The sequence below is a fragment of the Nothoprocta perdicaria genome, unplaced genomic scaffold, assembly GCF_003342845.1.
Source record: "Nothoprocta perdicaria isolate Ctin4 unplaced genomic scaffold, notPer1 scaffold_23, whole genome shotgun sequence".
NCBI lineage: Eukaryota > Metazoa > Chordata > Aves > Tinamiformes > Tinamidae > Nothoprocta > Nothoprocta perdicaria.
In genome coordinates, this window is record NW_020455455.1 from 5,212,462 (window position 1) to 5,240,159 (window position 27,698).

General features: G+C 41.7%; 1 protein-coding gene across 2 annotated transcripts in view; it reads left to right on the plus strand.

The window, feature by feature from the left end:
- Positions 1-27,698, plus strand: part of MLLT10 (MLLT10, histone lysine methyltransferase DOT1L cofactor) — a 104,208-nt gene that overhangs the window by 51,837 nt on the left and 24,673 nt on the right. For both annotated transcript variants that reach the window (XM_026039445.1, XM_026039446.1), the window contains exons 9-11: positions 902-1,157; positions 3,210-3,770; positions 25,549-25,724. In XM_026039445.1, the coding sequence (XP_025895230.1) occupies positions 902-1,157; positions 3,210-3,770; positions 25,549-25,724 (993 nt within the window). The remainder of the gene's footprint in view (positions 1-901; positions 1,158-3,209; positions 3,771-25,548; positions 25,725-27,698) is intronic.

Below are 27,698 nucleotides of genomic sequence, written 5' to 3' on the forward strand. Positions count from 1 at the left end.
TGGCTATAGTTTTATTGAAATAAAGATTTCAACCAAAACTTAYGTTATTTTTAAGCATCCTCTTCCACAAAATCATATTTTGTGCATTTTAATCATATACGTTGACAATTTAAGATGTCATTTTATGTAACTTCTGTTGCTACTTTTTAAGTCTTCTACATTTGTGGATGTAGAAGACTACAAAAATTCTAAATTTTTAAACCTAAAAGTGTATGAGAACATATTTAAAGCATGTGACATATTTTAGAAGTATTCATAGCTTCTTTAGGCATAAATGGGGAAACCAGTGTGCAATGAAATATTAATATAGAGCAATATATATTTACTAATACAAGTATCTTCCTGACTGAAAATACCTGCCTTCTTGGGACAGCTGTCATTCAAGAATTCTCTTGTTCAGATAGAAAGTTTTATTAGATGGTTCTTTTCAACTTGAGGTATGGAAAGCTTTATGTGTATGTCCTGAATTTTGTACATTGTAATTTTACTGATTTAAGTAGGATTGCAAAATAAGTAAAAAAGAATATGCATTGTAAGTTTGTCCAACTGGGTGCATTATTTTGTTGGGTTTATATTTAAAAAAAAAAAATCAGTAATAATTACTGCTCCTCTTGCTTAGTAGAACTAATAGCTTTATTTTATTTGAGCTGTGGTGGATATGTCACCATCTGCACTAGCACTAATTGCTTTAGATGATGTCATGATACTGGTACTGAGCTGAAAAGTGACAGTAGCTGACTTAGGCTTTGTAGAGATTAAAATAAACTTTTGAAGTAAACTATCTTAATTCTGTTACAATGGAAACTTGAACAGCTGTAAAGCTCTTAGCAGTATATATTGTTTTTTACATTTTTTGTGTGTGACCTGTTTCTTTAATTTCCTTTCTCCTACCAAATGCTAGACATACACAAGCACTAGCAACAACTCCATGTCAGGCTCCTTGAAGCGGTTGGAAGACACCACAGCTCGGTTCACAAATGCAAATTTCCAGGAAGTTTCTGCACACGTTTCAAGTGGGAAAGATTCCTCAGAGGCGAGAGGGTCAGAGAGCAAAGGGAAGAAATCTGCAGGTCACAGCTCAGGTCAGAGGGGAAGAAAGCCTGGGCCGGGAAGGAATCCGGGAACAACCGTGGCTGCAGCTAGTCCTTTCCAGCAAGGTACTACATGTTGCGCAGTGATTCTGCTACTGCTTTGATGTGAATTAAGCAGAAACCTCATATTTTTAAAACTGGAAAGMCTTTAAACTATGTTTCATCCTTTGAAAAAGGGTTATTTGTCGTCATTATATAAACAAGACCCTGCATCTGCAAAGGACAAAACTGATGCTTTTGTTTAGGATGCTCTCTTTAAATGCTGGAAAAAAGAAAGTTTCTGTTATGAAAAATTGCTCTGGAGTAAAAATTCAGTCTAGGAAGTCTGGGGCTACAGAGCTTTTGAGACTTCTTTAAAGGTCTAATGCTAATGGTTTAAAATTAGTATGTGTTAGAACAAAGTTGGATTGGCAATTACGTAAATCTTAAAATGTATGCAAACACTCTCAAACGTTTTTTCAAGATGCAAAGATGTTAAGTATAGCATGTTCTTAAATGTTCTCAATTTTAAGTTTTGTCACTGAAATACAGAAACTGAAGGTGGTTCCATGACAAGTGCGTTCAGTTTATTTATCAGGTGTGAGAAGCCTGATGTTTTGAACATACTAAAATCTATTAAATTCCTACTGACACTTTCARAAACAAGTTGTGTTGAGCATCCTTAGTCATGATTTTATTCAAGATAAAAATGAAAAGATATATATTTTTAATACAGGAAAAAACTACTAAAATGTTTAATTTTGAAATACAGATCAACAAATCAGATTCTATAGAAAGGAATATGTTTTTTAATAGTTTTCATTGTGGTAAGTAAAGCATAATAGTTGGCTGTCTTTTCTGTTTTGTGGTTTTGTGGTTTGTTTTTGTCTGAGTTTTAATTATCTTGCCATTATGCACTGGATACATTTAAGCTTGTGTAGGTCTTTTTTCTTTACATTTGAAATACTGAAGTAATTTTAGTTAGCTTATGTTTCCAAATAAAACTTTGAAAATTGTCTTCTGGATTCCTGCATTTAAAGAAGAATCTTGCYGGATGAAGATGACAATATAAATCTTTATTATGCCTAGACTTTCTTTTAAAGCTGCCCTGATTTAAATTAATACAGTTAATTTAAAATACAAAACAAATGTTTTTGAGTTTCTAAATTACTGTCCTAAAGCAAATTATATATATTCTTAATGAGATCATTAATAATGGTTAATGGAGCACTAATGATAAAATAATATATTTTTAAAGGACTATTTTTAATGGTTCAGAAAACAAACTGTTTTTTAGATTCTAACTAATTATGTATAATGTCATGTTTAGGATTACTCTGTTAAAGAGACTGTGGTTACCAGCAGATGATGCACTTGTTCAAAACCCACTGGGCTGCCACCCTGTGCTCTGGGTGTCCCTGTTGGAGCAGGGGGTTGGCTTCGGTGGTCCCTAGATGTTCCCTCCAACCTCAACCATTCTGTGATTCTGTGTCATCCAGGCTCTATTGAGCCGTGGCTGTCGACCTTGYGTTCCTGTGGAAAACCACTGAATTCCGGTGAAAGTACCAGCGTCGGCACCACCTGCGGTACCGGTGTCTGTGCTCCCTGAGCAGGGCTCCTTTTCTGTCCTGCACGTGCTAACACCTTGCTGAAGTGACCGCCTTCCAACTATTACCGAAGCGATGTAATTCTGTGGCAGACAGAACACGAAGGGACTTTGTGGGTCTCTGACAGTGCAAAGAAGCCTGAAAGTGCCACTTTTGTGCGTTTTACCCCTTCCTCTCCTGTTCTTTTGAGAAATGCCTCTTGTGTGGAGCACCTCCGCAACCAGGCGCGATTCGGTGCGTTTGCTGCTCCCCTCACCGTTATGGCTTCAGAACTGGAGATATCAAAGGTGCTGAAAAAAAAAGTCACTCTTCATCTTTTATATATTTTTAATTCATGCCCTAAACATRGTGAATCTGAGAATTGGAGCTGGCAGAGGAAAGATCAGCAAACTAACAGAACAAAAGCAACGAGCTACTTTATCATTATCACTGTACCTCTTAGTAACGCTTTTAAGCTGCATTTAAATTTGTTTTCTAAGATATTAATCTTTATCATCAATCATTTTGTACTTTTTTTCTCTTGTTCCTCTAGGTAGCTTTTTGGGCACTCCTGGGAGCATAAAGTCATCTTCAGGAAGTTCAGTTCAGTCTCCACAGGATTTTTTGAGTTTTACTGAAACAGATCTGCGAAGTGACAGTTACACTCATTCCCAACAGACTTCATCAACCAAAGATGTACATAAAGGAGAGACTGGGAGTCAAGAAGGGGGTGTCAATTGTTTCAGTTCCTTAATTGGTCTCCCWTCAGCTGTTTCACAATCTAAAAACTTTGACAATTCACCTGGAGACTTAGGTAACTCAAGCCTTACTTCTACAGCATACAAACGAGCTCAAACTTCTGGAATAGAAGAAGAAACTGTAACAGAGAAGAAGCGGAAAGGAAATAAGCAGAGTAAGCATGGGCCTGGTAGACCCAAAGGAAACAAAAGTCAAGAAAGTATTTCCCATCTTTCAGTTTCTTCTGCTTCCCCAACTTCATCTGTGGCTTCTGCTGCAGGAAGTGTGACAAGCTCTGGCCTTCAAAAATCTCCAACTTTGCTCAGGAATGGAAGTTTACAAAGTCTTAGTGTTGGCTCATCTCCAGTGGGTTCAGGTAGGCCTTCATTGGATTTGTTTTCTTATCTGCAAAGATACCTTTGTTATTTTAGCCTTAGTTCTGAATAAGCTTTTCAGGAACAGAGTATTACGTTAAATATCTCAAAAGTGGTCTCAGGGAACAGTCAAAAGCAGCATATGAGTGTTACAAGAATAAGTTTTGTTGCATGTAATAAGACTATTGTAAGAGTAAGTTCAGCTCCATATTCAGCTGCAGTTAGTYGGTAGTTGGGTGTTGTAGCCTCATGAGTCTATGTTCAATGTAAATGCAGCTTTTCGAGGCTGGAGGGGAGAAGATACCTGCTGTAAAAGCAGGGTCCTTTGGAAATGAGTTAGCTAAAATGCCCAGTAGTGTATCAGGCTGTAGAGGCTTTATGCTTGGTTACATATAGAGAACAAAATCGGTGCTCAAGCATGTCAACACTCACTAGTGTCCCTCAATTATTTTTTTAGACCTAAATTAATTTCTCTAAACTGATTTTTAATTATCAGTCAAAACATTTAACAGGATGATTTGAATCTGATCCTCTCTGCAACGGGGTGATGATTTCATGTTTTTGTGTGCTTTTCGCAACTGAAATTGGCTGGTTTGTTCTTCCTCTGTGCTAAATGTGTTTGCAATTTGGGCTGTTGAGGGGCTTTCTGGTTTTGGTAACCCTGTCTGTGGAATGGCCATGCAGAATGCTGTCCAAGGCTGCAACGTTTCCTTCTAGGTATTTTTGTGTTTGGTTTTAAAAATATTATGCAAAGTAGTTAATAATTATTTTGCATAAATTTGGAATTTTTTTTTGAGGAAGAAGGAGAAATAGAGCTTGAATTTTAGTTGTGGGCAGAAATTTATGCTTGTATATTCCATATTTGCACGGTGTTCAGCTTTTTAGCAATGCATACTTTATGGAATAATACATATTTCCAAAAGAGAAGCTCTGTATTTCTTTCAAAACAAAGCTTGTACTTAAAAAGTGTGCCTAATCTCAGAAGCTCGTTGTTTAACAAATACACAGAATATAGGTAGATYTCTGATTTTAGGGAGAAATAATGATAGAAGCGGTGGAAGCTAGATTCAAAAGATTTCTTTTCCATAGGAATCAATAGGGAGAAACTGTTTCAGACAGTGGAGAGGAAACTAGGATTTCCAAAATTGAAAAACATGCTATCTTGGTTTTCTTATCCAGCAAAATGCCCTCTAGCAGCTTTAGATGAGGATTCTGGATCTTCCAGTGTACAGCTTCCCATCCCAATATGATCCCGTTGAGATGGGCAGTGTTTTGTCAGAGTTGTGGTAACAGATGGAACTGCAGGAGCGTTGCTGGAAGCAAATGACCCGCGGTTCCCCCTTCTGTTTGGCCTCAACTTTCTGGTCTTGTCAGCACTGAGCCCAGGGCTCCTCCTCGCCGCTTCCACCTTGCTCTCCTGCTCCTCCTCATACACCTCGCTCTTCCATCTATAATGTGCAGGCGATGTTGATCATCTTTGTAAAAGCTTTAGAATACATGGATGGAAACACCATGTAAGACTTGTTCTGCTTTTTTGTTCATCACAATATTCACCCGACATCTTCAGCTGTCTCTGTGTGAGTTATTTGGAAAACTAGAGTTTGATCTGTCACATGAAGCTGTGATCTACTCAGATGGTTCTGAAGAGTTAATTGAATAAATTACAGGTTGGAAGTTGCTTCTTTTAAGTATGAGATCTAAAATCAGCTGCAAACCTCTGTTTGAACCTGGGCGTTTTGTTTTAACATACTTTTCTCCCCATTTATCCTTCCTTGTTATGGTAGCGCTTTTTTCCTCACCTCATCATAAGCATGTTTTGGGTTTAACAGTCAGTTTATTATTGTGGACATTTAATGTTACTTGAATGAGTCAAAGTTTATGAATATCCATATATTGGAAGCATTTAAGTATAGGAAGCATATCAGGTTCATATGGAGATTTTTCTCTGTTACATGTAAATAGTAAAAGAAAATAAATGGGAAATCAAAATACATTTTTTTTACTGGCTGAATTTGGAGTTGCCTCATTATTTCAGCACATCAGGATCAGGAATGAGTCAGTACTCAATAAAACTTTTGAGGCACCTTTTCAAGACTTGATTGGTTTTTAAGTATCAGCTTCTCAATGATTTTGTTAATCTCTCCTTAACTGTAATCATCTTGAAGAAATTGTGACTTTCCATTCTCTTGAAAATCCATTCACTGAGTGAGGCTGTGAAGATGTTCGCTTGCAGTTGTGTGATGTTCTGGTTCCTGCTTGGTGTTGAAATTAGATACTGTATGGAAAAAAAAAGAAGAAAAGTGATATAGCTTCATCATGCACAATTTATACACATAGAACTTACATTCAGAGTGAGTGCATCCTGCTCTCCCTCTGCAAGGATTGCTCCCCTCTAGATGTTTGCTCCGCAGAATTTGTGCTCTGCTTGGTATGGTCAGAGATGCACCATGAGTAGTAATAGTGTATCCAAGGGAGTGAAAAAGTGATTTAGAAAGTTGGTATGGTGTAAAGGAATTTTTGTATTAAATTAATGTTTTATAGGACCTGTATTCCTGKGAAAGTAGAGCTACTTTAGCCAATAACAGTTTATTGGCAACCTGTACTTATTTTTCTGGCGTAAGTTCGCAAGTCCTGTGAATCTGTGGTCTAATGCTGTGTAAACCAGATGTCAATGAGACTTCTGTAAAGATGGTCCTGGATTCCCCCAAATGGATTTTGCCTGTTTGGCATGTACTAAAACAYGCAGCTGTTTTGGATCCTGAAATTGCTCCAGGAATGTTTTAATAGGGGAAGGGAAGTTTTCTTCTGAACTCTGCAGTTTTAAAGAGGTTCACAGCTTTTCAGGTATCACAATAGCTGTGCTCAGAGTTGATCTCCTTCTTGGTGTCCTTTTGGAGAAAAACCTTCAAGGACTCGTAGCCCGAAGGCCTGTTCAGCAGCAATCCTTCCTGCTGAAGGTTTCCTCTTTTCTCAGCCATGCTCATTAAAGAACAGCAGGCTGCCTGCAGCCAAAGGTGAGCAGAAAGGAGCAGCACCATGTCTTGTAGCTGACCTGTGCTGGTAACACCTCCCGAGATCAACTCCTCCTTTATTTCWGTGGTAGAACAAGGACTAACAGCATGGTGGGGAGAAGAAAAATCTAGTTATGATAAATAATTTTCCATAAGTACTGTCTTTCGATCGAGCAGTTCATATAGGCTTTGCACTTGGATTGTTTAGGTTATGTTCCTGTGAAAGAACTGTCTGAGAACTTGTGTCCCAAAGCAATAGGGGGTAAAAAATTATTTTATGTCCATAATGATGCCTTTTAACTGCTGTGAAATAAAGCAGCAAGGTAAAATGAAAAGATATTAAATTTCAGAGGGCAAAGTTAAATCTGTGTTTCACAGCAGTTAAGTTTTGTGCACAGTTCTCAAGTTCAGTGTGGGCACTTCATGCTGAAGAAATAAAGTGCCMAACCGTAGAGGAACAACCCTCTGCCTGTCCTTTCTGGTTGAGTTCTTGGTGTCAAGTGTACAACAAATTGTATAGTGCAACCTCATAGGCATATGGCCTTCAAGGACTCRTGTGCTTCAGTATTTTAATTTTTACATGGTTAATTTTGTTCCCCTGTAAGTATTTATTTAAAACACATTTAAAATGCTGCAAAAATCTTAACGCAGAAATTCCTGCCCCCTCCTTCCCATCTAGAAAAGATTGAATAGAACTCAAATGGTCGGCAGGTGATTAGGCTGTGCTTGCCAAATCCCAACCCTGCCTCTTTCCCGGAATCCTTTCCGTGGTCGCAGCCACGGCAGCGTCTCATTTTCTTTGGCACGTCCCATCTCTGCACCAAACTTGCCCTCTACCCGATCAGTGCTCCTGTCCATCGATATAAACACCAATATATCAAACAGCAGCTGTCTGAGCTCCTGCTAGAGCAGCTGTGGGAAGTGGGGCTCCTGGAGACTTCGCATCTTTCTGAGCTCCTGGCAAGTCTTTGGTTTATGGTGTTTTATTTAGCCTCTGTGGCCTTTGGTTTACTTGCAAGCTGAATCTAATGGGAGAAGGGATTTAGTCGGACATCTCTGCAACCATTTGGACTGTTACGTTTATCTCCTTGGTGCCCCCAAAGCAGAAGCAGGCCGAGAAGCCCTGCGGTGTTTAAAGAGCCGCTTTGTGCTCCAGGAGAGTGGGAATGGAAAAGAGGAATTTCTACTTGTAGCTATGAAGGAACTGGGAGGACAAGCAGACTCTGTAGGAAACCCCCGGGCAAAAGTCTAGTCCGGGAGAATGTTTTCGTGTTTTTAAGCTCCACGGAAATGGTGTCGGTCCATTACTAGATAAAATGATTTGATCCCGTGGAAAACATGGGAGTGTATATCAAATATTTGGGGAGAAATTAAATGGAGCAGTGGAAGCTTATGAAGACAGGGATTATCATGAAATAGGTTCCTCCTGCACCCCAAGTGTTAACTAAAATAGGTGATATCAGCAGTGACAGCTAGAAGTAGTAAACTGGCATTTCCTGATAATAAGTATCTCACATTCACACACTTTCAAAATGTCACATGTTAATTTTCAGTGGGTCTTTAAAACTAGAGAAGTTGTAGGGGACTAGCAGAAAGCTGGTGTTAGGGAGCTGGGGTGTATCTGATGCAAGAAAGATAGATATTAAGAGAGATGAAGATGAGTAATGATGGTTAGTTTGGCTTGTGGCAACTAACTCCTATTAGATTGCCTTTTTTTTTTTTTTTTACACTTTTAAAAAATTATTATAATGGTAATAGTTCAATGGACATCTACAAATAATGTAAATTATGTAAATTGGTAGAACATGACATTTTAATTTAAAACCTTTAATGAAAGAAAAGCAACAAGCCATTACACTGAATATACTAAACTGGTAAGTCTTAAAATTCATTTTAATCACGGAATTATTGAATCAGATGCAGTGTTTTGGGGTTGTGTGGTCCTTGTGCAACAATTGTCACCTTGATGCTGTTTTGTGGAAGATTCTATGATATCTGCAAGTTTATGGGTATGAGAATGGAGTGAAATAGATATCTTGGTACACGATACAAACTAATAGTTTGCCTTTTATTATAGCTAAATGAAAAGACTATTCCTSAGAGAGAGTGATCTGTACATGCAGACTAGGGAGCCTTTTCTGAGGGGAAGGAAGGGCTGCGAGGGGTGTTGATGAATAAYCAGTTAGATCTGAGCTTTCAGTGTGGAGCTGGGGCCTTGAAAGCTTTGGGTTTWTGCAGAGCAAAGCCATGAACACGTGGGGAAGGGAGCTCTGAAGGCATCTGCTCTTCCACTGTTGTGTCTAGTGCTGGTACCTCCTCTACACACAGGGTCTTGGTGAACTGTAGGGGATTCGAGAGCCATGAGAAGGATTCAGAAACTGGAAAAACTCTGTTACTGTAGAAGGGTTAAGGACTGAGTTTGTCTGACTGTGTCTGTCATATAGGGAACAAAGCTTAAATTCTATACTGATACTTAACCTCACAGAAAAGGTGTAACATGATCAAAGTATAGCTGCCAATAATGGCTCTGAGCATTTCCATGTAGTACTTTTTCTGAAAGATGTGCTTTAGTCAGATGCTTTGRTTGGGTTTGAAGGCAAGGTTTGATTCAGTGAAGCTTCACAGCTGAGTTTCACATCATGATCACAGATTCTTTTTTGCCTCTGTGATTTATGAATCTAACACAGTTCTGTGCTTCGCTTCGATTGAAGACACAAATGTAGAAATGTGGTTGGATGTAACAAGTAGTAATTCCTTGACTAATAAATAATTTTATGCCAATAAATGCCAAACAATGCACCTGGAGAGATGCGTTTTGAGAACAACATCCGTGAAGAACTTCAGAATAATGACAGAGAACCAAACATGGACTCACTGGGGTGTTGTTGGGAAAAAAAGGCTAATGTCATCCCTCTGATATTCCATTAAGAAATGCAAAGGGATAGRAAAGTTGCATTACTTGAAATTATATCATACATTAGTAGAGTTCTGTAATTAATTTTGATGTTCACTTTCTTATAAATACTGGAAAGTTGAGTCATACTGTGATCAAGATTTTAAAGAATACTCTTTTCAAAGGGAATCTTGAGTTCTTTGATAAACCTTGATTTAAGAATGTTTCTGTGTGTAAAAAAAAAAAAATGTTAAAAAGCAATGTGATTGCAACTGTTACCCACACGGAGTTAATATTCTTGGTCCAGAATTTACTGTCCATAATTACATAGTGAAGAATACTGCATGTTCTGTAAAACCAAGTTCTTGTTGGAAAAATAAAAATATCAGTGCACAATTGGTTACCTATTAGGCTACCTATTGATTAGGCTGCTGAAGGTGAGAATTGTTTGGTCTTGCTAGGATTTAAGTCTGTGGACTGCCCGGCTTTCCCGGGAAGGGGCTTCTTGTGCATTCCGTGTAGCTCTGCTCTCCTGTGGATGCTGCGGGACTCTGGGGACTCTTGGAGATTGGGGTGGAAAACTTCCATTTTAAAAAGAAAAAGCTTAAAAATTTTGTTTTCTCAAAAATCGTAAGAATAGTTTTTAAAGTGCCAATAGAAGTAAGGACTTCCTGAAGTGATAACATTTCCCAAAGGAGGGAAGATAAGTTCTGGGAACGGAGGTAGGAGTTGTGTGTTAAGCTGCTTAGGCCGGTTCATGCTGGGCAGCCTGCATGAGCGGGGCCTTTCCTGCTCCGCTGCTCGGTGCTGCTGCCTGACAGCCCAAGGGCCTGGCGGGTGAAAGGGAGGTTAGGGAGGCTGCGCTCGGGAAGATGGGTTCCCAAATSGAGCTGTGAATTGTGGCATTCAACTGTCGTTGCCTTTGAAATCCTTCAGTAGATCTCTATCTACACATCAAGGGGATGGTGTTACTTTCAAGCCCTGATAAGCAACAGCGAGTGGTGTCTTTAAGTTGGTTGCGTACATAAAGTATCTCTGGAATATGTGGGAAAAATAAAGAGGACAGAAATCCCATATGAACCCCAGAAAACAACATACGGACATGGAAGGGAAATGTGTGGTGTTCTTGAGGTCTCCTTTGCATCTTTCATCTAAAAACACACAAAATAAATTTGTAACAACGATTTATTTTAGGAGAAAAGTGGGGTTTTTTAAGCAGCTGTTTAAGTTCTGTTTTTATTCAAGTTTTTAAATCTTCTGTCCAAATTAAAATTTAATAAAGATTAAAATAAGTTCCAGACATACTGGGTTTTTTTGCCCAGAATTATTTGCAAAGTTGACATCAAAATATAATCTTTGTGAAACATAAATAGCTGTATGTTGTGCATTATTAGACTTATACTGGTAGAGAGAGGAGAAAATGCGTTTGGGGGCTTAAGGGTTGAGTTACTGTACACTGATTTTTCCAATTCAGCTCTAAATCTTTCCTTCTGGGAGGCTTTCAAAGAAAGTCTATCTTTTTTAAGGTTATATTTGACCTGCCAGCCCACAAGGTGCCTTGTGTATATATTTGAGGTTTGGTTTGAGTTCTTCATACGAACTCCCTTATTTTAGATAGGGGTGAACTACAGTCTGTGAATGAGATGGAGCTGGCAGTTTTGCTCRCAGTGTTGCCTGCGACAGTAGAAGATTCCTGGCTGCTTTGCCAGGAGYTGATTCCCTGCACATACCTGGAGTGAAGGTCTGTGGTGTTAGCAGTATTGTATCAAGAAAGGCTTGGGGCAGTTAGGAAAAGGTACTGGAACTTAGAGTTYTGTATTTGATCTCTTGGCTCTCTTTCCAAAAACATAAGAGTTTAAAGCATAGAATTTAAAAAGGACTGAGAGGGAGAAGTGAGGAAACATTCTGAAACAATTAAGATTTCTCTCGTATCAGGTATCTTTGTTGAGGAACTTGATGTTTGCTTTAGAGGTGCCTTTGCTGAAGGTCAAGTAGATCTTCCTGAAATGCGGTTCTCGCTGCACGTGGAAGGTGAAGGGGGATCCAGGTGGGGCTTGTTCACTGCAGCTGTTAGTGCTGCAGCGCCTTAAAAATGAGCCTTAGCAAACAAGACAAMCCCCCCTTTGTTTTACATCATTCTGTTCAAGTAAAAATAAATAAATAATATATATCTAAACACACATACACCTTTTGGTGTGTGAATGCTCTTCAGCACCTGGAGTCAATTTRCTGCAGCACAGCAGTCCTTGTGAGTCGGTGCAAGACAGCCCTTTAACTCCATGGAGTCYGTTAGAGGTGGCATGAGAACGGGAAAAGTGTTGGGGGGCAGAAGCGTCCGACTCTGGGAGGAGCAGCGGGTTTGGGGATGCTCCCCTCTCTCCACTCAGCTTTCCAGTTGTTACGGACTTTCAGGTCTGTTTAAACGGCAAATATAGGTGAAAAATAATAAAAGATGTGTATACATTGGTACCATTGATATGTTGAGCATATTGTTGAGCAACTGAAGACTGTCCCACAGTTCATGTAGTTACTTTTTTTTTTTCCCCCCTCCTTCAGGGATGCTATTGTTGCATTAAGGTTTTTAATCTCAAGTAAATGTACTTTGCTTTTGAATTGGGGAATTTATTTGTTGTGAACAGCTTGCAGTGTCAGAATTTAGACTGAGTGAAGGTTGTTTCAGGATTAAGTTTGGGATGAGGAAATCCCATATAAGGATAGGCTCTGATGCCTGTTGATTATCATAATAATTTCTGAGATAACTTTTACAGGGTAAAAAAAAAAAGGTGGGGGGGAAGAAGGAAAAGAAGGAACTGTTGTGGTAGCTATTGTAAAATATTTGGCCTTTAAACTGGTCCAGGACAAACTTTGTGTGTCCCAAACTCTGCTGAACCCTTGGAATGAGGCAGCCCTCTGCTGCCCTCCTGTCACTGGGGCTGCTGACAAACCAGTGTCCTGGTTAAAGTGGCAGGAACAGAATTGTTCTTATGCTTTGCAGTTGTGACTTTGAGTTCAGTAACGTTTGTATTTAGGCAGGTTTTTTTGTTTTTTAAAAAAGGAGATTATAAAAGGTAATACCTGCCTGGATGTCATGATTTGTCTCTTAGCTGTGCTCAGTGACAGTATATCCCAGTGCTTTTAGCTGTAGCTATTTTAGCTATTTGCTTAAAGACATAGAACACTGTGATACTGATACACCKGATGTGAGCTCATCTCCAGACAGTCTTCCTATGCGAATAAGATTCAGAAAGTTGACATAGATGAGACAGCAACGTATTTTCAGAAGATTACTCAAACAGTATTTTTTTCAGGAGTGTCCGGGATAGCTGGATGTGGTGCCTGTGTCTGAGCCGCTGGTGCCATGCACAGGCCATGTCCTGTTGAAATGCTTAGCAAAAGCTGGATGTTGTTGTGCCTCCAGAGGCACAACGTTCCAGACGCTTGTGCTGAGCGGGGGCCCGCGGCTCTAGTGAAAGCAAAAGGAGCTGAACAGCGTGGGCCTGGGCATTTTGCATGAGTCCTCCTGTCATCACAGCCCTTGGACTTCACATAGTTTTATGTGCTTTTTTTTTTTTTTTATGTGCCTTTGCTTATTTGTTTTGCACGTTTATGAGAGTATTTTCCTGATAGGGATGACTAGAGCTTCCAAGTTAAGCTTATTTGCTTCCCTTCTAGCTTTTGAAACAAAACAAAACCATAAATCATGAATATAGTTTGATTTCAAATGTGAATGTCAATGCAGATTAAAAAAGGGAGTGCAGTAGTTATAACACCCTCGCTTTCTAATCAAAAGTCTTTAATCTCATTTACTGCTGGCACTTTTGTAGCTAAAATCAGGAGATATTTTTGTTGTTGTTTTGGATGTAGGATTGGTGGTAAGCTTAGAATTTGCCCTTAGTTTTGTGTGTGAAACCAATTCCCTTAAAAACAGGTAATGAGCAGAACAAGGAGTGGTGATTTGGGTGTAGCTGCGGATACGTGGTCAGGTCTGATGTGCTTTGAAACAAACTTAAGGTGGGGTGGGCTGAGAGGGAAGGCACCTGCTGCTGGCCTCGATTTTAAGAAATCCGGTGCTTTAGAAAACATCCTAGCGGGTGAGGAAGGATTCAGCTGTGAAGGAGGAAAGCGCACGCAGCAGCAGAGGTGGGAAATAAAGGAAATGTGAAGGGGTACAAAAGAAGATTGTGAGGTAGAACATATATGTGCCAAAAAATCTATGGTCACTGTTCACCATCCCTCAACTTTCTTGACATTCTGACATGTCAGGGTTCAGTAGCTTGGCTGTGAATTGTAGGAGAAAAGTAGGTGTCTGGGAACATACTTCAGTGCAGAGAAGTCAGGAAACAAGTAGCTACAACTAGATACAGTTACACCAGGAGCCCGGACAGAAGCTCTTTTTTCCTCCCAGGACAAAACACCTCTCTTTTCATCCCCCTTCCACTGATTTATGGGGTGGAGGAGGGAGTCGTGGTGGGGAGCAGATCTTTTCCTGCTCTTAACTGAGGCTGGGGGAGGATCTGGAAGGAGGTCTATTAGTCATCTAGAGTAGGAGGTAGGTCTAATATTGGTCTTCAGTAATGTACATGTATGAGCTCTTTCAAAAAAGGTGGGAGAAGCAGGACACTCTCGGTGATCTCTTCATGAATCCATCTCTTCCATGAACTTGTCTAATTTTGAAGTCAGTGATACTGGTGGCATCCAGAGCATGCAACAAGTGCATCTCATGGCTTTGTGCGTTGTATGTATGATTAGGCTCTTAGTCTCTAAAACTGTTGCTGATCATGTTTTGACTCTTACTTGAAAAKAGAGTCATTAAATAGCGTATTTACAGTATTCATATTTGATATAGTTCTGTCATGTCCCCTAACTGACTCTTCAGACCATTAAATTGGTTCTTCATACTGTATCCTTGTTGTCTTGTTCTGTACTCCTCTTAGTGCTATTTTTTCCTCTTTTGGGAACTGTAGGTAGATCTTGCATTAGTAGGTAGCGCTGTAGGTGTAGCAGAGTGAGGTTTTGTTCTCTGTTCCTTTCTGGTAACCAGTAACACCCTCTTTGATCACTGTGTRATGTGAAAAGCTCTGATAAGGGCAGCTCCAGATGGCCAGAGCGTTACCCATCCAGGTCCTGGAGCAGCTGAATCCCTCTAAGGATCCTGTACCCATTCCCCACAATGGCTGGCCATACTTGCAGGCAGAGTTTTCTCTGTGTTTTTTCTCTCGACTTTCCTTTAGATATATTCTTGAGTTGCTCAACACGTACGTATTTGAGATCCATTTTGCCAAGTCAATCATGCTTTACTTTTTCTCTGCTCTTCAACCGCATCTTTTCTCAGTTTGTCTGTGAAGTGGATATCGTGTTGTAGTAAATGATCCACTGGAGCCATTTGATGTGTTCTGCTTTAAAACAGCTCTGAAAAGTTGGAGTGATGTGTGGGAAGATAGTGGATGTGCCAGGTGCTTAAAGCCGACTGGTTTCCTCAAATATTGCAAACAGTGTTGGGTCAAAACCACTGGTCTATATTGTGTGCACACAAATTGAGCACGACTGGTGTCAGCTGATCCTGTTAGGATTCAATAAGGAARTAAGACCTGTGGAGTGTGACTGAAACGGCTGTTGCCTGAAGGAGCAGAATCATCATTGGGTTCGTGTCCTCTACAGCAGTGGCAGCGGTTGTTCTGGTCGTGTAATTTGTACAATCCCAGGAAAACCTCTGCAAAGTTTTAGTATTTTTTTTTTCTTTTTGCTTTGTGAGGTAGTGCCTTTGATATGCATAAGGGCCCTTTTGTACATTGTTTCAGATCTGTGAAATGGAATTGTGGAAGAGGGTGGTTAAAATGACTAGTAGTCAATTTTTACCAGATTCATCAAGACTAAGCCAGGTTTTGTCTTTTTCTTTGCCATACAGTTTTCAAATTTTGTTTTAGAACTTGGTCTGTAATGAGGGTGTGGAATTAAAGTCRATGTTGCTATTTGCTTCAGGAAGCTTGAGATGCAAGCTTACAATCTCAGTTTGGTAAGCTTTCTCCATGGAAGTGACTTTGGCTACTTAACCTTAGGCAATAAGTAAAAGCCATGAAGTATTTGTAATGACTTGTAAAGTAGGTCTGTAATTATCTTACATGGATAAAAAAGACATTTTAAAATGTCTGTCTTGTTTTCAATTCCTTTTTTTTATTTTTTAATCCTAATGTTCAGAAAAGCTACTTAAAAGGCGGAGCAGGGGGTAGCACCGGCACTGAGCTGCAGCAGCAGTTTTCAGGAGCTGGGAGTTGTTGAGTGAATGCAGAAGGGAAAAGAAAACGTAAGAGTTGCTCAAAAATGACTTTTGTAAAACTAAATAGTCACGTCCACAGCTTGATTCTGGAGAAAGCTCCCCCCAGAAGAGCTGTAGGGGGCTTTGCCTCTGGCCTTCAACATCAGCCACTCTATCCTCTGGCAAAAGTAACGGCAAAGAGAGAAACCGAGGACCGTATTCAGAAGTAGCATGGAAAAAGTGAGCTGRTAAACTCTAAGTACAGTGTTCTGCAGTCACCGTGACGTTGCCTGGAGTAGGAACAGACCCCTGGCCTCGGCAGCAGCGATGCCTGCGCGGCGGCAGCCCAGCCCAGCCGTGGGTAGGCCAAGTTCTGGAGGCCACTAGCCCCTCAGCAGGGGCTCTCGGCACTGGCACTGCATGAGATCCATACTCTGGAGATGCCAAAAATCCCCCCCAAAGAAAAGGCAGTTAAGACGAGCGTGCCCTTTGCTTTGCCACTGATGGCACCTCCTTTTCCTCTACAAATCTGAGTGCCTCTTCACCCAGGCTCAGTCAAGTCTCTGAGACACAACTGGTTGCTGTTAGGCTGGATCACATGAGTTAGTCCATCAGTGAACCAGAAAAGATGCCTTGTGATTAAAATTAGCCAGGCAGCTTCAACTGAAGCTTCTAAATTTGTTGCGGACAATGAAATTACCGTCGGCCTTTTGTTGGGAAGCCGGATTGCCCCTGGAAAGTGTTGCACTCCTGTTCGTTACAGTAGCTTGGGAATGCAGCTAATTGGCATGTGCTGCGATGTTCTCCTTCCAGCTGCCGTTTAAAAGCTGACAAACACCGACAAAAGAAATACAAGTGAAAAATTACAGTGGATGGCAATAAATCCATTTTACAGTTGGAGCTACTACAGACGATCAGAGCTCCCACACAAGAAAGATGTATTCAGGTAGATTATTGTTCACTGAAATTCCTGCCTATACATATATTCTTTTGTGCGTCTGTTAAACATGATCTTAACATGAAGAAGCCCTTTTTCTCCTAACTCAAAAGCTTTCGGAGTTGATGAATACCATCCATAATGGTAAGTTATATTAGAATCTTGTTCAGAGGCTCATTTATCACAAAGGGCAGCCTTTTGTGGCAGGGCCTGATTGAAGGTCTGCATATTCCATTGATTGCCTGAGATGCGGGTGTGCGGCGAGCCGATTGTTCGGGACCTGAGGGAAAACTTTGTAGCTTGTCGGCAGGAGCCTCATAGGTCAACAGTTCCTCAGGTTCCTCTTTATGATCTTTTTGTATGCGAGCAGTAAAATGATAACAGTTTTATTCCAGCGCTGAGATTCCTTTCTTCAGTGGAGTGAATAGGGTTCCCGGTCCTCCCTGGGCGCCCCATTCGGGGGTGCGGGGCGGCCGCGTCTACCCCGGCCTTTCTCCCGCTCGCTTCCCGGCTCCCTGCGCTCCCGTGCRCGGGAAGGAGGCCTTGCTTTGTGCGGCCTTTGTCCCGCTGCCCGCGCTCGCCCCTTCAGTGGAGCAGTGGTGAAGCCCTGATGTATGGGGCAGTAACTGCCCTTGCCCTTCAGCGCTTCTCCTTGGCTTGGCTTGGTCTGTATTCCCTCGTAGCCAGGGGAGGCAAAACGTAYCTCACTCAATCAGACCTTGGTTTGCTTTTTTTTCAAGCCTTTTCTTCATTCGTGGGAAATCAACATAGGTAACGAGTTCCTGGAAGGTTTAGGAGGGAATATTTTCCAGTTAAAACCTTCTCAGGAGGTTGGTTTTGAAGGYGATCGAAATTGCTTCTAAACTTTACATTCTGCTGGTGTCAGTCCATCTATTAATAAAAAAAAAATAATTTTTATCCAGTAGTATTGGGCAAATAGAATGATTTTCTTATTGATGTGTGTCTGCTGGAAGTGCGCTGCTATGCATATTGCAAATTTTATCAACTCRCTGTTCAGCGTATCAAAAGAATGTGTTTGATTTTTCGCATGGTGGAGTTTTTGCACTTTAAGAACACAATCATGAAGGTTTTATAAGCCCTTTGCTTTTCTTGCTGTTGGAGCTTGAATTGCATCTGTCAGACAGATGTCTCTAGTGATGGGTCTTAATAATTTTCAATTTAATATGCATTTAAATTTGATTTCATAGTCTGCATGGGAGAAATATTGAAAATTCTCTGGATTTGCTTTGCTTTAGTAAAACAGATTTAGCTTTTTTCCTTTTGATAGAGGGTTTCCCTCTCACCCAGGTATGCAGTGTTCTAAAGCAGCTTTGTGATGAAGGAAAGCAAGCTCACGATTTTTTTTCTGAACAGAAATAAAACATCTGAGGGGTGTCTGAGATTGTGTGCTGAATTTGGACTTGGTGAGTTTCTGCTGTGTTACCAGCAGAGCTTTTTTGCTCTTTCATGTTGCGGAAGGGATAGGGTCGCTGCTGTGGAGCACAGAAGAGAAACTGCCAGGATGCAGTTGTGACTATTGGATTCCACCTGGCACTTCTGAATTCCTCCTCTTTTTTTCTTTAACTGACTGTGTGTYCCTAACTCCAGCATAGAAGTTGGAAGGGCACAGAAGAAAGCACTCGCCTAATACTGTTTTCTTCCGTGTCAAGCAGCGACTCTGCTTTGTATGGTTGTGCATTCTGTACTGTTTATTGGGATAGSAATGGCATTATGTGTGTTTTGGCTCCCCCGACTCCCATCTTCCCTTTTCTCGCCTAGGGAAGATTTAAAACCTGTTGTGTCCCATCCCTGCCCTCCCTCGGCCTGGCCTTGCAATAGTGCTGCGTTTTGGTGGAGCTCTATATGCAGGTGAAATCGCTGAGGGGAGGCAGAGATGTTGTGCTAGAAGCAGAAAGGCAGGATCTTGCCGTGAGTGTACAGAATGAAAAGAAAATATTTTGACTTGGCGTAATGCATAAATCTAGGAAGACTAGGAAGATAGTTTACTCCAACAGCACATTTGGATTATGAGTGGAGATGACAGTGAGGACAGCAGTGTAACCTGTGATTCTGATGGAGGCAGGATGCTCAGGAGCTCATTTCTAGTTGCACAGAATTTATGTTGGTTGCACATCAGCCAGAAGAGGGGAAAAAGAAAGATTTTAGGGGGAAYGGAGACAAATACAAGTTGGTGCCAAGGTTCATAAAGGTGAAAAAACTCTAAATATGAACCTTAAAGCATCTCCAAAATGTATTCTGGAAATTTAAAATGTTCATGCTGAAAAAAACAGAGTAAGTTTTCATTAGAATGATCTCGGTTAATGCTTTTGTTGGGGAGTTTTGTGTGTGTGTATAGAACAGAAGTGAATAAGGAGGGGAAGTTCAGAGAGCAAGGTGCAGGGTTTCCTTCTTTACAGCTAAGCAGGTGTTGTGCTGTTGAGGGCTCTTGCTTGTCATAATTCCTTATTAATGATGTTTCTGCAGGGAAAAAGAGACATCAGCAGTTTCCTAAGTATATATGTTGTGTGCTCAGTGCATTATCATCTCAACACACCATGCTGCCCTCTGTTTGATGCTCATGATACAGTATAATATACTGTACTTTATTAAAGAGACTCTGGTATCTTCTGGGCCTAGCTTATAAACAGCTACCTAAGTTTCAGTGGTGTAAACTCAGTGCCGAGAAAGCATCTGCTCCTCAGGGTCTTTCAGCCAGGCCAGGCCATGTCGTGTGTTTCTGGATGCACTGGAGCGGTGTGATGAAAACCTGACATATCAGTWAAATAATGTAATAAATGTGGAGGACTGAACCTATTTATGTTAACAGCGCTTTTTCAGCCAYGTGATGGGGAGAGGACTGTATAGCCCAAGTACAAATAGAAGGGAACAGCCTGCAGTAAGAAAGCAGATAAAAGTAGAAAGCCAGAGTTGCAGGGATTGAGTCATTCAGAGAATCCTTTCAGCTAGTGTTTTGAGTGCTTTTGGTGAGACAAGCCAGGAATGTGTTTCCTGCTTTGGCAGAGACGTTTCCTGCATGCACCCCAGCAGTACGTACAAGGTTGAGAGCACGTGGGCCAGAAACACGAGTTCTTCTCTAGACTGTTTCTTGACACACACAAAAAAAAAAAAACAAAACCCCCCCCCCCCAAAAAAAAGAAAAAAAAAAGAAAAAAAAAGAAAAAAAAAAAAAAAAAAAAAAAAAAAAAAAAAAAAGAAAGAAATGGGATTTCTTCAAGGCTTCAGGGTTTCTTCTGCAGAGGTAGTTGTGACCGTGTCCCTGCAGGTGTCCTGCTCTGCTGGACCCTGAGCACTGCCTGCTCCTCCCCAGCCCATTTCTGTGCTTCACCCCTCCACTCCCAAGCTGCCTTCATCTCCTGCACTGCAGTCTCCTCTTCTCTTATGTTGACTCTTTTCTGCATTTCATCCTGCCTCAATGATTCTTCTTCTGCGTGGTGGGTGTTAGTGTCCTGTACTTCCATCTTCCCAGCCCATTTTTCYAGTGCTTGGGACATTCAGCCAGAGTAGTGTGTGTCCCATGGAGTCTAGCACATGGGACAAATGAAGGGAAATCTTTTCCTCCAAACACACAGTTGGAGTAACTTTGTAAACAAGCACAATTTGAAAATGTGCATTGGTTCAGAAAAGATTGGAACAAATTCATTTGGAGGCGTGGGGAGGAGAGTAAGCCCAAGGTTAATATGTACACAGGCCCTTCAAGGTGAAATCTTTTAGTCACAGCCGTGCAAGGGCTGGCAGGGCGTTCAAGGGCAGTTTCTCTTCGTGCTTTCCCCTGTGTGCTCCCTGGGCAGCAGCTGTGACACTGCTGGAGATGGAGGCAGTGGCCGCGGTGCTGGGGCCCTCCCTGCACTGCCTGCCAGCGCCGCTGCCCGCGGGCTGCACTGAAACCCYGGCCGTGGCCTGCGATCATCCACGGTCGCAGCGGCATTCCCTGCTCCAGCAACCCTGCATCAACTGGGAGCGGCTCAGCAAATTCTGAGCTCCTGTACGTGGAAGCACACATAGGGAATTAAAGGTTAATTGGGAACTGTGTATTGATTAACTTGATTTAAGCAGCTCTTACAAGGTGTTTCATGTTAGCGAGCCAGGATATGTATTCATCACTCCCGCACCCACTGAAGAGCAGATTCTGTAGCACTGCTGGCAGGAAGGTGGTAGTCACTAATGAGTGCTAATGGACGAGTGCTGATGAGATGAGTGCTAATGGTCAAGTTAGAACAATTGTTGGCTGCAGCAGGTGGGCCTAGGTGAACAGGATAGCAGGCTGTTGTGGTGGCACCATGGATGGATCAGGTCGGACCCTGACTGTCTGTTGGTTATTGTGTGAATCCTTGAAAGAACAGGGATAGCTAGCTGTTAGCCAAGGCAGGACYGTGAAGAAGAGGGTTGAAGTAGCCAGAAGAGACTGAAGAGACCCCTCTTGCTAGTTGACCTGTCAAGAATTTGGGATTAATTTTAGTGAATCCTGATAGCAGACTGCGGGGCTGTCCTGTATCTGAGCAGCATGTGACCTTGGCWTTAAATCACCGTGATTCACTGTGTGTCTAACACTGCCATGCAGAATTGAGACCTTCGGTTGTTGGGAGGTTCTTCTCAAACACTTTGGTCTTTGGCTGTAAATCCAAACTACACAGTATTTTCAAAGGGAATACTCATGGGAATTACTTTTTGTTAATAATTATGACCTAGAGTAGCTATTCCATTTTGAAAATACATATGCATGCATTTTGTCCCTCTGCCTCCCCCTCTGCTTTCCGCAGTAGGTCTTTTATGGGGACTGCAGATCTCAGAGCTCTTTTTCCTACTGCCACATCGTGGAGAGGGAGCAGAAAGCCCTTCGTGGAGGACACGGCCCTGCTCTCTGAGCGAGGCTGTTGTGCCCAAGGGAGCAAAGGGCTCCCTGTCACCGAAAGGAAGGGAGCTGCTGCCTTGTTCCGAGGTTGCAGAGAAGTGACTGTCCTTTTCCTTTGTCCCCAGCATTTACCTCAGAACCTTGTAAGGGCAGATCTGGAATGAAACTCTGCCGCCAAGGTCATGAGCAGAAGAGCAGATTATTTCATCTGTAGACTTCATATTCCCTCACAAGGAAGGAAACCACATGGCCCTAGCATCAGGCCATGGTTTCATTATCTCGGGTAAAATGAAATGAAATATAGTTGCTAGTTTGGCAGCCTCAAACACAGCTTTCTCGTTGTTATCTTTTAAGATTATGGCATCGCATTAACCTGTTTGCTTGTAGCTTGTCCGTAATGGAAAATGACAAATTGTGGGTTAATTTTTCTGCTGTTACATCCTGTCAGAAAGCAGCATGTTCTTGCTTGCTTAGAGAAAGTGAATTATCTAATCATTTTTTCTAAATGCTTAGTTGCAGCTTTCCATGCAGCTCTATTAAAAGCACTTTTCCATCTTGCCCAGTATAGTAAGTTGTTGTGATTTTAAGGGAGATGTTCTTGAAATCACCAGGTTTAAGCTGGTTCATACTCTGAAGACACGAGTTTTATTTCTGAATATTCCAATACCAAGTCCCTTTTTGCACTATTTTCTCTTCCTTCTCAGACTTCACCAGGACAGGAAGGGACATCTAAGGCCTGTAGTTAAGTGCATCTCTTAGGGGCTTGCAAGGTAACGTTTTTAAAAACTCTTAGGCTGGATTATCCTAGTGCTGAAGTTTCTGAAAAATAACTAGGAGCAGCAAACTATGAGAGAGACTTCCTCTGTTACCTATTTCATCATTTATCATCAGCAGAACGAACATTTTTCCGTCTCTCAATTGCAATGCCCTTTCCGGGGTGGTCATGGTACTTCCGTGCTGAGCAGGCGGGTGGTRCTCGCCAGGGATGCGGGGTTGCTTTGGCTGCGCCTCTCCCTTCGGCAGCGTCCGCCTGTTCCGGCCTCCCGGAGCCCGYGGCGGTGCCGGGCGGCTGTGCGCCCGTGTGCAGCCCGGCCAGGCTTCACCCGCACGTGTTGAGCGCCTCTTCCCGTGCGGATCAGCAGCCGAACTACTGCATCCTCCTCAAACTCAGCTCGTATTTCGCAGCGCGCTGCTCGTGCCCTTGCAGATTGCAGCGTGTCTCGTCACAGGCTGTGACTGTGCAGCATTTCAGCAGCATGGGCAGTACTCTAAGCTTTTTGCCTTGTGTTTTAACCGAGTTTTGATTTATGCCATGTTCAGGCTTTCCTTATGATTCCTTGCAGATTTGGGAAATGATTTACCTCAAAAAAAAAAAAAAAAAGACTTTTTTTTTCTTTTTTTTTTCTTTCTAACATGATATGTGCACAGTTTTTATACAGCTGTCTTCGAAATGGTGTGAAAATCAAGGATTGATCTGCATGTTCAGTATCCGGTTCTTATCTTAAGTGGTTGCATGCAGTAATACCTACAGGAATGCCTCTAGAAAGTGCATGTGCTTCTATATTGTGTTAAGGTGTTGCTAAATGGAAATACTTAATCCAAAGAAAGTGTTTGGATAAGTCCTCTTTTTCCTGTCTTTTGCAACAGCAACAAATAGTGAACTTTTATATTTAAATTAAAAAAAATCCTTGTTCCACTGGCAAATCACATTGCTGTTTGTCTTTCTTTGGAAGCAGCTTTATGCCCATGGTTTATAAGTGTCTGCTTGCATTCTCCAGTTGTATCTTTAAGAGGAAGAATAAACCGTGCAATTAAGACAGTAGAAGCAGAAGCTCTGTGGTTATTAAACATGGGAGGTTCTGCAAATTGAGGAAAAAACCCTGCAACAGCGTTTGCCCAAATTTGGGACTCGCTGTACCTTCCTGGCAAGATACCTTTCTTTGTCACTACTCAGCTCCCTCTGAAAATACAGCATTTTCTCCATTTGTTATCACTGATATTTTATGTGAATGATAACAGTAACAGAGACCAGCTCTTATAATTTAATTGTAAGTCTTGTGATATTTCAGTATTTCTTTCTACCTTAAGGTCAGAGCAAAGTAATTGCAGAAAAAGTTAATGTTTTAACAGAATTTTGTAGCTCTCATAATTTAACATACATATTCAGAATGCTATGTGTGTTTACGGAAGCTCCTCCGGGTGCTTTATTAGTTTAAAATCTTCATTCCAAACCAGATTTGAATATTTTAAGGAAGAGGACTTTAAAAAAATATTTATTTATAACTTTTATGGTTGCCTAATCTAGCATTGAAGAATAGACTCAATAGTAAAACTCTTTGTTAATGGTGTTTATTTCGGCAGTGTGGAGCAACCCACGTAGGCGCATCCAGGGAGATGAGAGGGGGCTGGAGCAAAGGGCCTGGGGGTTGAGCAGCCCGGGGAGCTCAGTTTGGCGGCAGCTCCCTTATGATGGGGTGCTGGGGTGCTGCCAGAGCAGGATGGGGAGGAGATGGGACACATCCATCACGCAGGAAAGGAGGAAGGAGGTGAAGGTTGGCAGAGAAGAGGAGCARGTGATGAAGACACTGGGGAGAAGATTAAAACAAGTGACTAACCTAGATGAGGCAGAGGGGAAAGCGACCTCTTTCCGAATGTGTCTTTCCCTGGGTTTTTCAGCTCTGGTGCTGAGTCTGGCTGGTTTTCTCCTAGCTTTCCGTGTTGGTTATAGAGGCAGGGAATGCGGGATGCACCAGGATCTGCATTTTGTGTGTGGGGTTGGGTTATCCCGGCCTCCCTCGGCCGCGCTCACGCAGAAGGCTGTGCGGAGAGCCGTGTTTAACCTTGCTTATCTTCTTGTCTCTGCCTTCTCCAGATCAGTATTTGTGTGAGTGACAAACTAGCTCCACCCTTTGCCTTCTAACTGGCCTTTCAGTTCTGTGGCTTTTTTGGATCTAACCATGTTCATCCTACTTCTCTTTACTCCCTGTGGCACTCTTCCTCTAACGGCAGTTCAGTGCTACCATGCTTGGTATTCCTTGGCCAGCTGACAGCTCACTAATCTAATGCACGTGGAGCCTAACAGTTGCATAGACAGGTACTACTTCTTGTCCTGGGCTTCTGGTCAATAGGGATTTTCCTGACCTGTATAATCAACTTCTCCCTGCATGTAGCTGAGCAGAAGTAATGGCTTCACAGAGGGGTATGCACTCTCCTATTCAAATTCCARCACACGTGGGGTGCTAGTGTGTGAATAAATGAAATGGGACCTCTTCTCCCAGCAAATCTGAGGACTGACCTCAGACTTGCTGTCTGTTCTCTCCTAAAACCACACAGGAAATCCTTAGTTGCCAAAATTCTTTTGCAACTTGTTGAACCAATGTATTTAGTCCAGAAATGCTTTAAAATTTTTCATTCAAATCTTTTATGCAGCTTGATACTTAAATCTTTATCTACCTAAACATTCATAGTAGCTCATTGAAACAATAAATGCAGGTAGCAGATGCTGAAGGTGGGCATTTGAGCCAAAAATTCTGCTACTGTTAATATTTCAGCATAATGCACATAAATATTTGATGTATCGCAACCATTTTATTAAAGTTTAAAACTGAATCTGTGTTTCCTGAATTGTAAAATGTCAATGACAAGAGTACTTCTGAGCACGGTTAGAATTGCATCAAGGAACTTTCGTATTGTATATTAAGTTATCTTGTCTGTCTGGATTAATTTTCTATTGCATATTTACATGGTTACTAAACAGCAGAGGGAGGGGGAGAGAGAGAGAGAGATGCATGTAATTGTTTTTGTAATTTTTTTCAGGTATTTTTAGCAGCAATGATGTAGCAGTATCATTTCCAAATGCAGTATCTGGCTCAGGATCTAGCACTCCCGTTTCCAGTTCTCATTTACCTCAGCAGGCTTCAAGCCACTTGCAGGTGGGAGCTCTGTCACCTTCAGCTGCGCCTTCTGTAACTACTGTTGTTGCTGCAACTCAGGTAAATTACCAAAAGAGCTTAAGATGGCAAACAATGTTACTGATCTGCTTATTTTCAGTGTTTAAAAAACTCCGTTTGTTTGGGAAAGAGGTTAATGCAAACTGTATTTGTTGTTAAAACATTGTTATAGTGGCTAGGAGCTCCATCCTTGTAGAGTTTAGAAATGGATTTTTATAAAGGTCCGTGGAAGTACCTGGTAATGGTGACTGTGTTATCCTGAGCAACATGAGTGCAGGCTACAGGGCACCATTTTTTAACGAGTGCCTGTTATTAAAACAACATCTTAAGGGCAGACTGAGTGTCTGTTATTAAAACAGCATCTTATGGGCAGATTTAAGACAGGAAAGCAGGGAAACTTTCTGGGTATTTCACGTTAAAATAACAGCATGAGTTGAATGCAAAGGTGTTGGTTTGGGAGGTTTGGCAAGTTGGCAGGCAGGCAGGGAGGAGGCTGGGGTTGACTCCKCCATAGCCAGTGAATGTGACCCAGGCTCCAGCTCTGTGTTGGAAAGGCCGTCCCGAAGAAGGTAGGTGGTTGGTGTTTGCTAGCACAGGGATGGGGGAGWTAGCAGAGGGGTGCAAAGCGAAGGCTGACAACACGGTCAAAGTCATGAGCCAGAAAAATTACCTTTCTGGTAGCATTTTGTCTGGATTTATGTTGGCCAAGAATGCATTTATCAAGGCCAGGGAGTAGGAAGTTGTACTAGTAGAAAGCAAAAACTTCTAGAGTATATGAAGGAATTCTGTACTGCCCATAATGATGCGTTTTGCACTTTCTGTATTTCTTAAATTTTTCCTTCTCTGATGGGAATCTGTCTTGCATTTGACTAAATTTATCTCTTTGTTTGCATAGAAACCTTCCGGTTATAATTTATGGTGTCCACAGTGATTTAAAATAGTGCATATAAAACATGAAAAATTAAAATCTAGCCTAATACATAAGTATACATATTTTTAATATATGTATGGGAGAAATACCCAGTGCATAGTAATATAGAATACATTTCAATATCAAATGAAACTTCATTGCAGGTGACAGATCGTATTTTAAAGTAATTTTTTGGACTGGTTTACTGAAGAAACAAGGCTTGTGCTATCACAGTGTAACTGTACATGACTTCTGCCTGGTAACTTTGAAACACATTGGTCTATTCCACCAAATGTAACTGAACTTCAGGGGGAAAAAAAATCTTACATATTTGGTGAAAATAGGGGGGCAAATAAAGAGRGACTCTATTAACATCCCACAGAAGGAAAGAGTTATGGTATCAACAGCAACAAAATTCCCAGATATTCCATTTTCACAGGGGAGGGTTTTACCATTGCAGTCCCCGGAGGATCAGGGTTTGGGCCATGTGTCCAGCTCAACGTCCTAGTAAATGATCCAGAAAAGGAAGAGGAATAGGAGGGAAGTTTGCTGAGGATCAACAAACTGCAGAGAGACCTTCCCATACCCCGGCTTGCCCAGGTGGTGTGAGAGGCCACGGGAAATTCCAGTTAAAGGGAAGAGGCAGCCGTGGTGCAGAGCAGACGTGGTAGCCCTGGAAGAAGTGCGAGAGCAGCAGCAAGAGAGAACAGGGCGAGGAACAGCAAGTGTGAAAGGAGTGACTGAGCAGGGTAGGACTCTCTGGCCTGGAAAAGAGACCCTGAGATGAGGTTAGAGAAAAGTCCACGAAATCACCAAAGACAAGGACAAGATAAGTAAGAAAGGGCTTTGCCCAACCCTTTTAGGGGTTCTACTTGGCGAAGAGAAGTGTGTTCAGAAAGCAGTGGGGCAGGATGCATGTTTAGCAGTTGGGAGCAGAAATACCACAGTATTTTCTCCTGATGTCCACACAAAAGGGTGGATTAGACAGTGAGGTGTATTTCCTCTGAGTGTTTAGCTGAACTCTCTGTAGGTTATTTAAGTGACTGAAATGCCTGTCCTTTTTCTTTTTTTCTCCCCCCTTTTCTTCTTTTTTTCTCCCCCCTTTT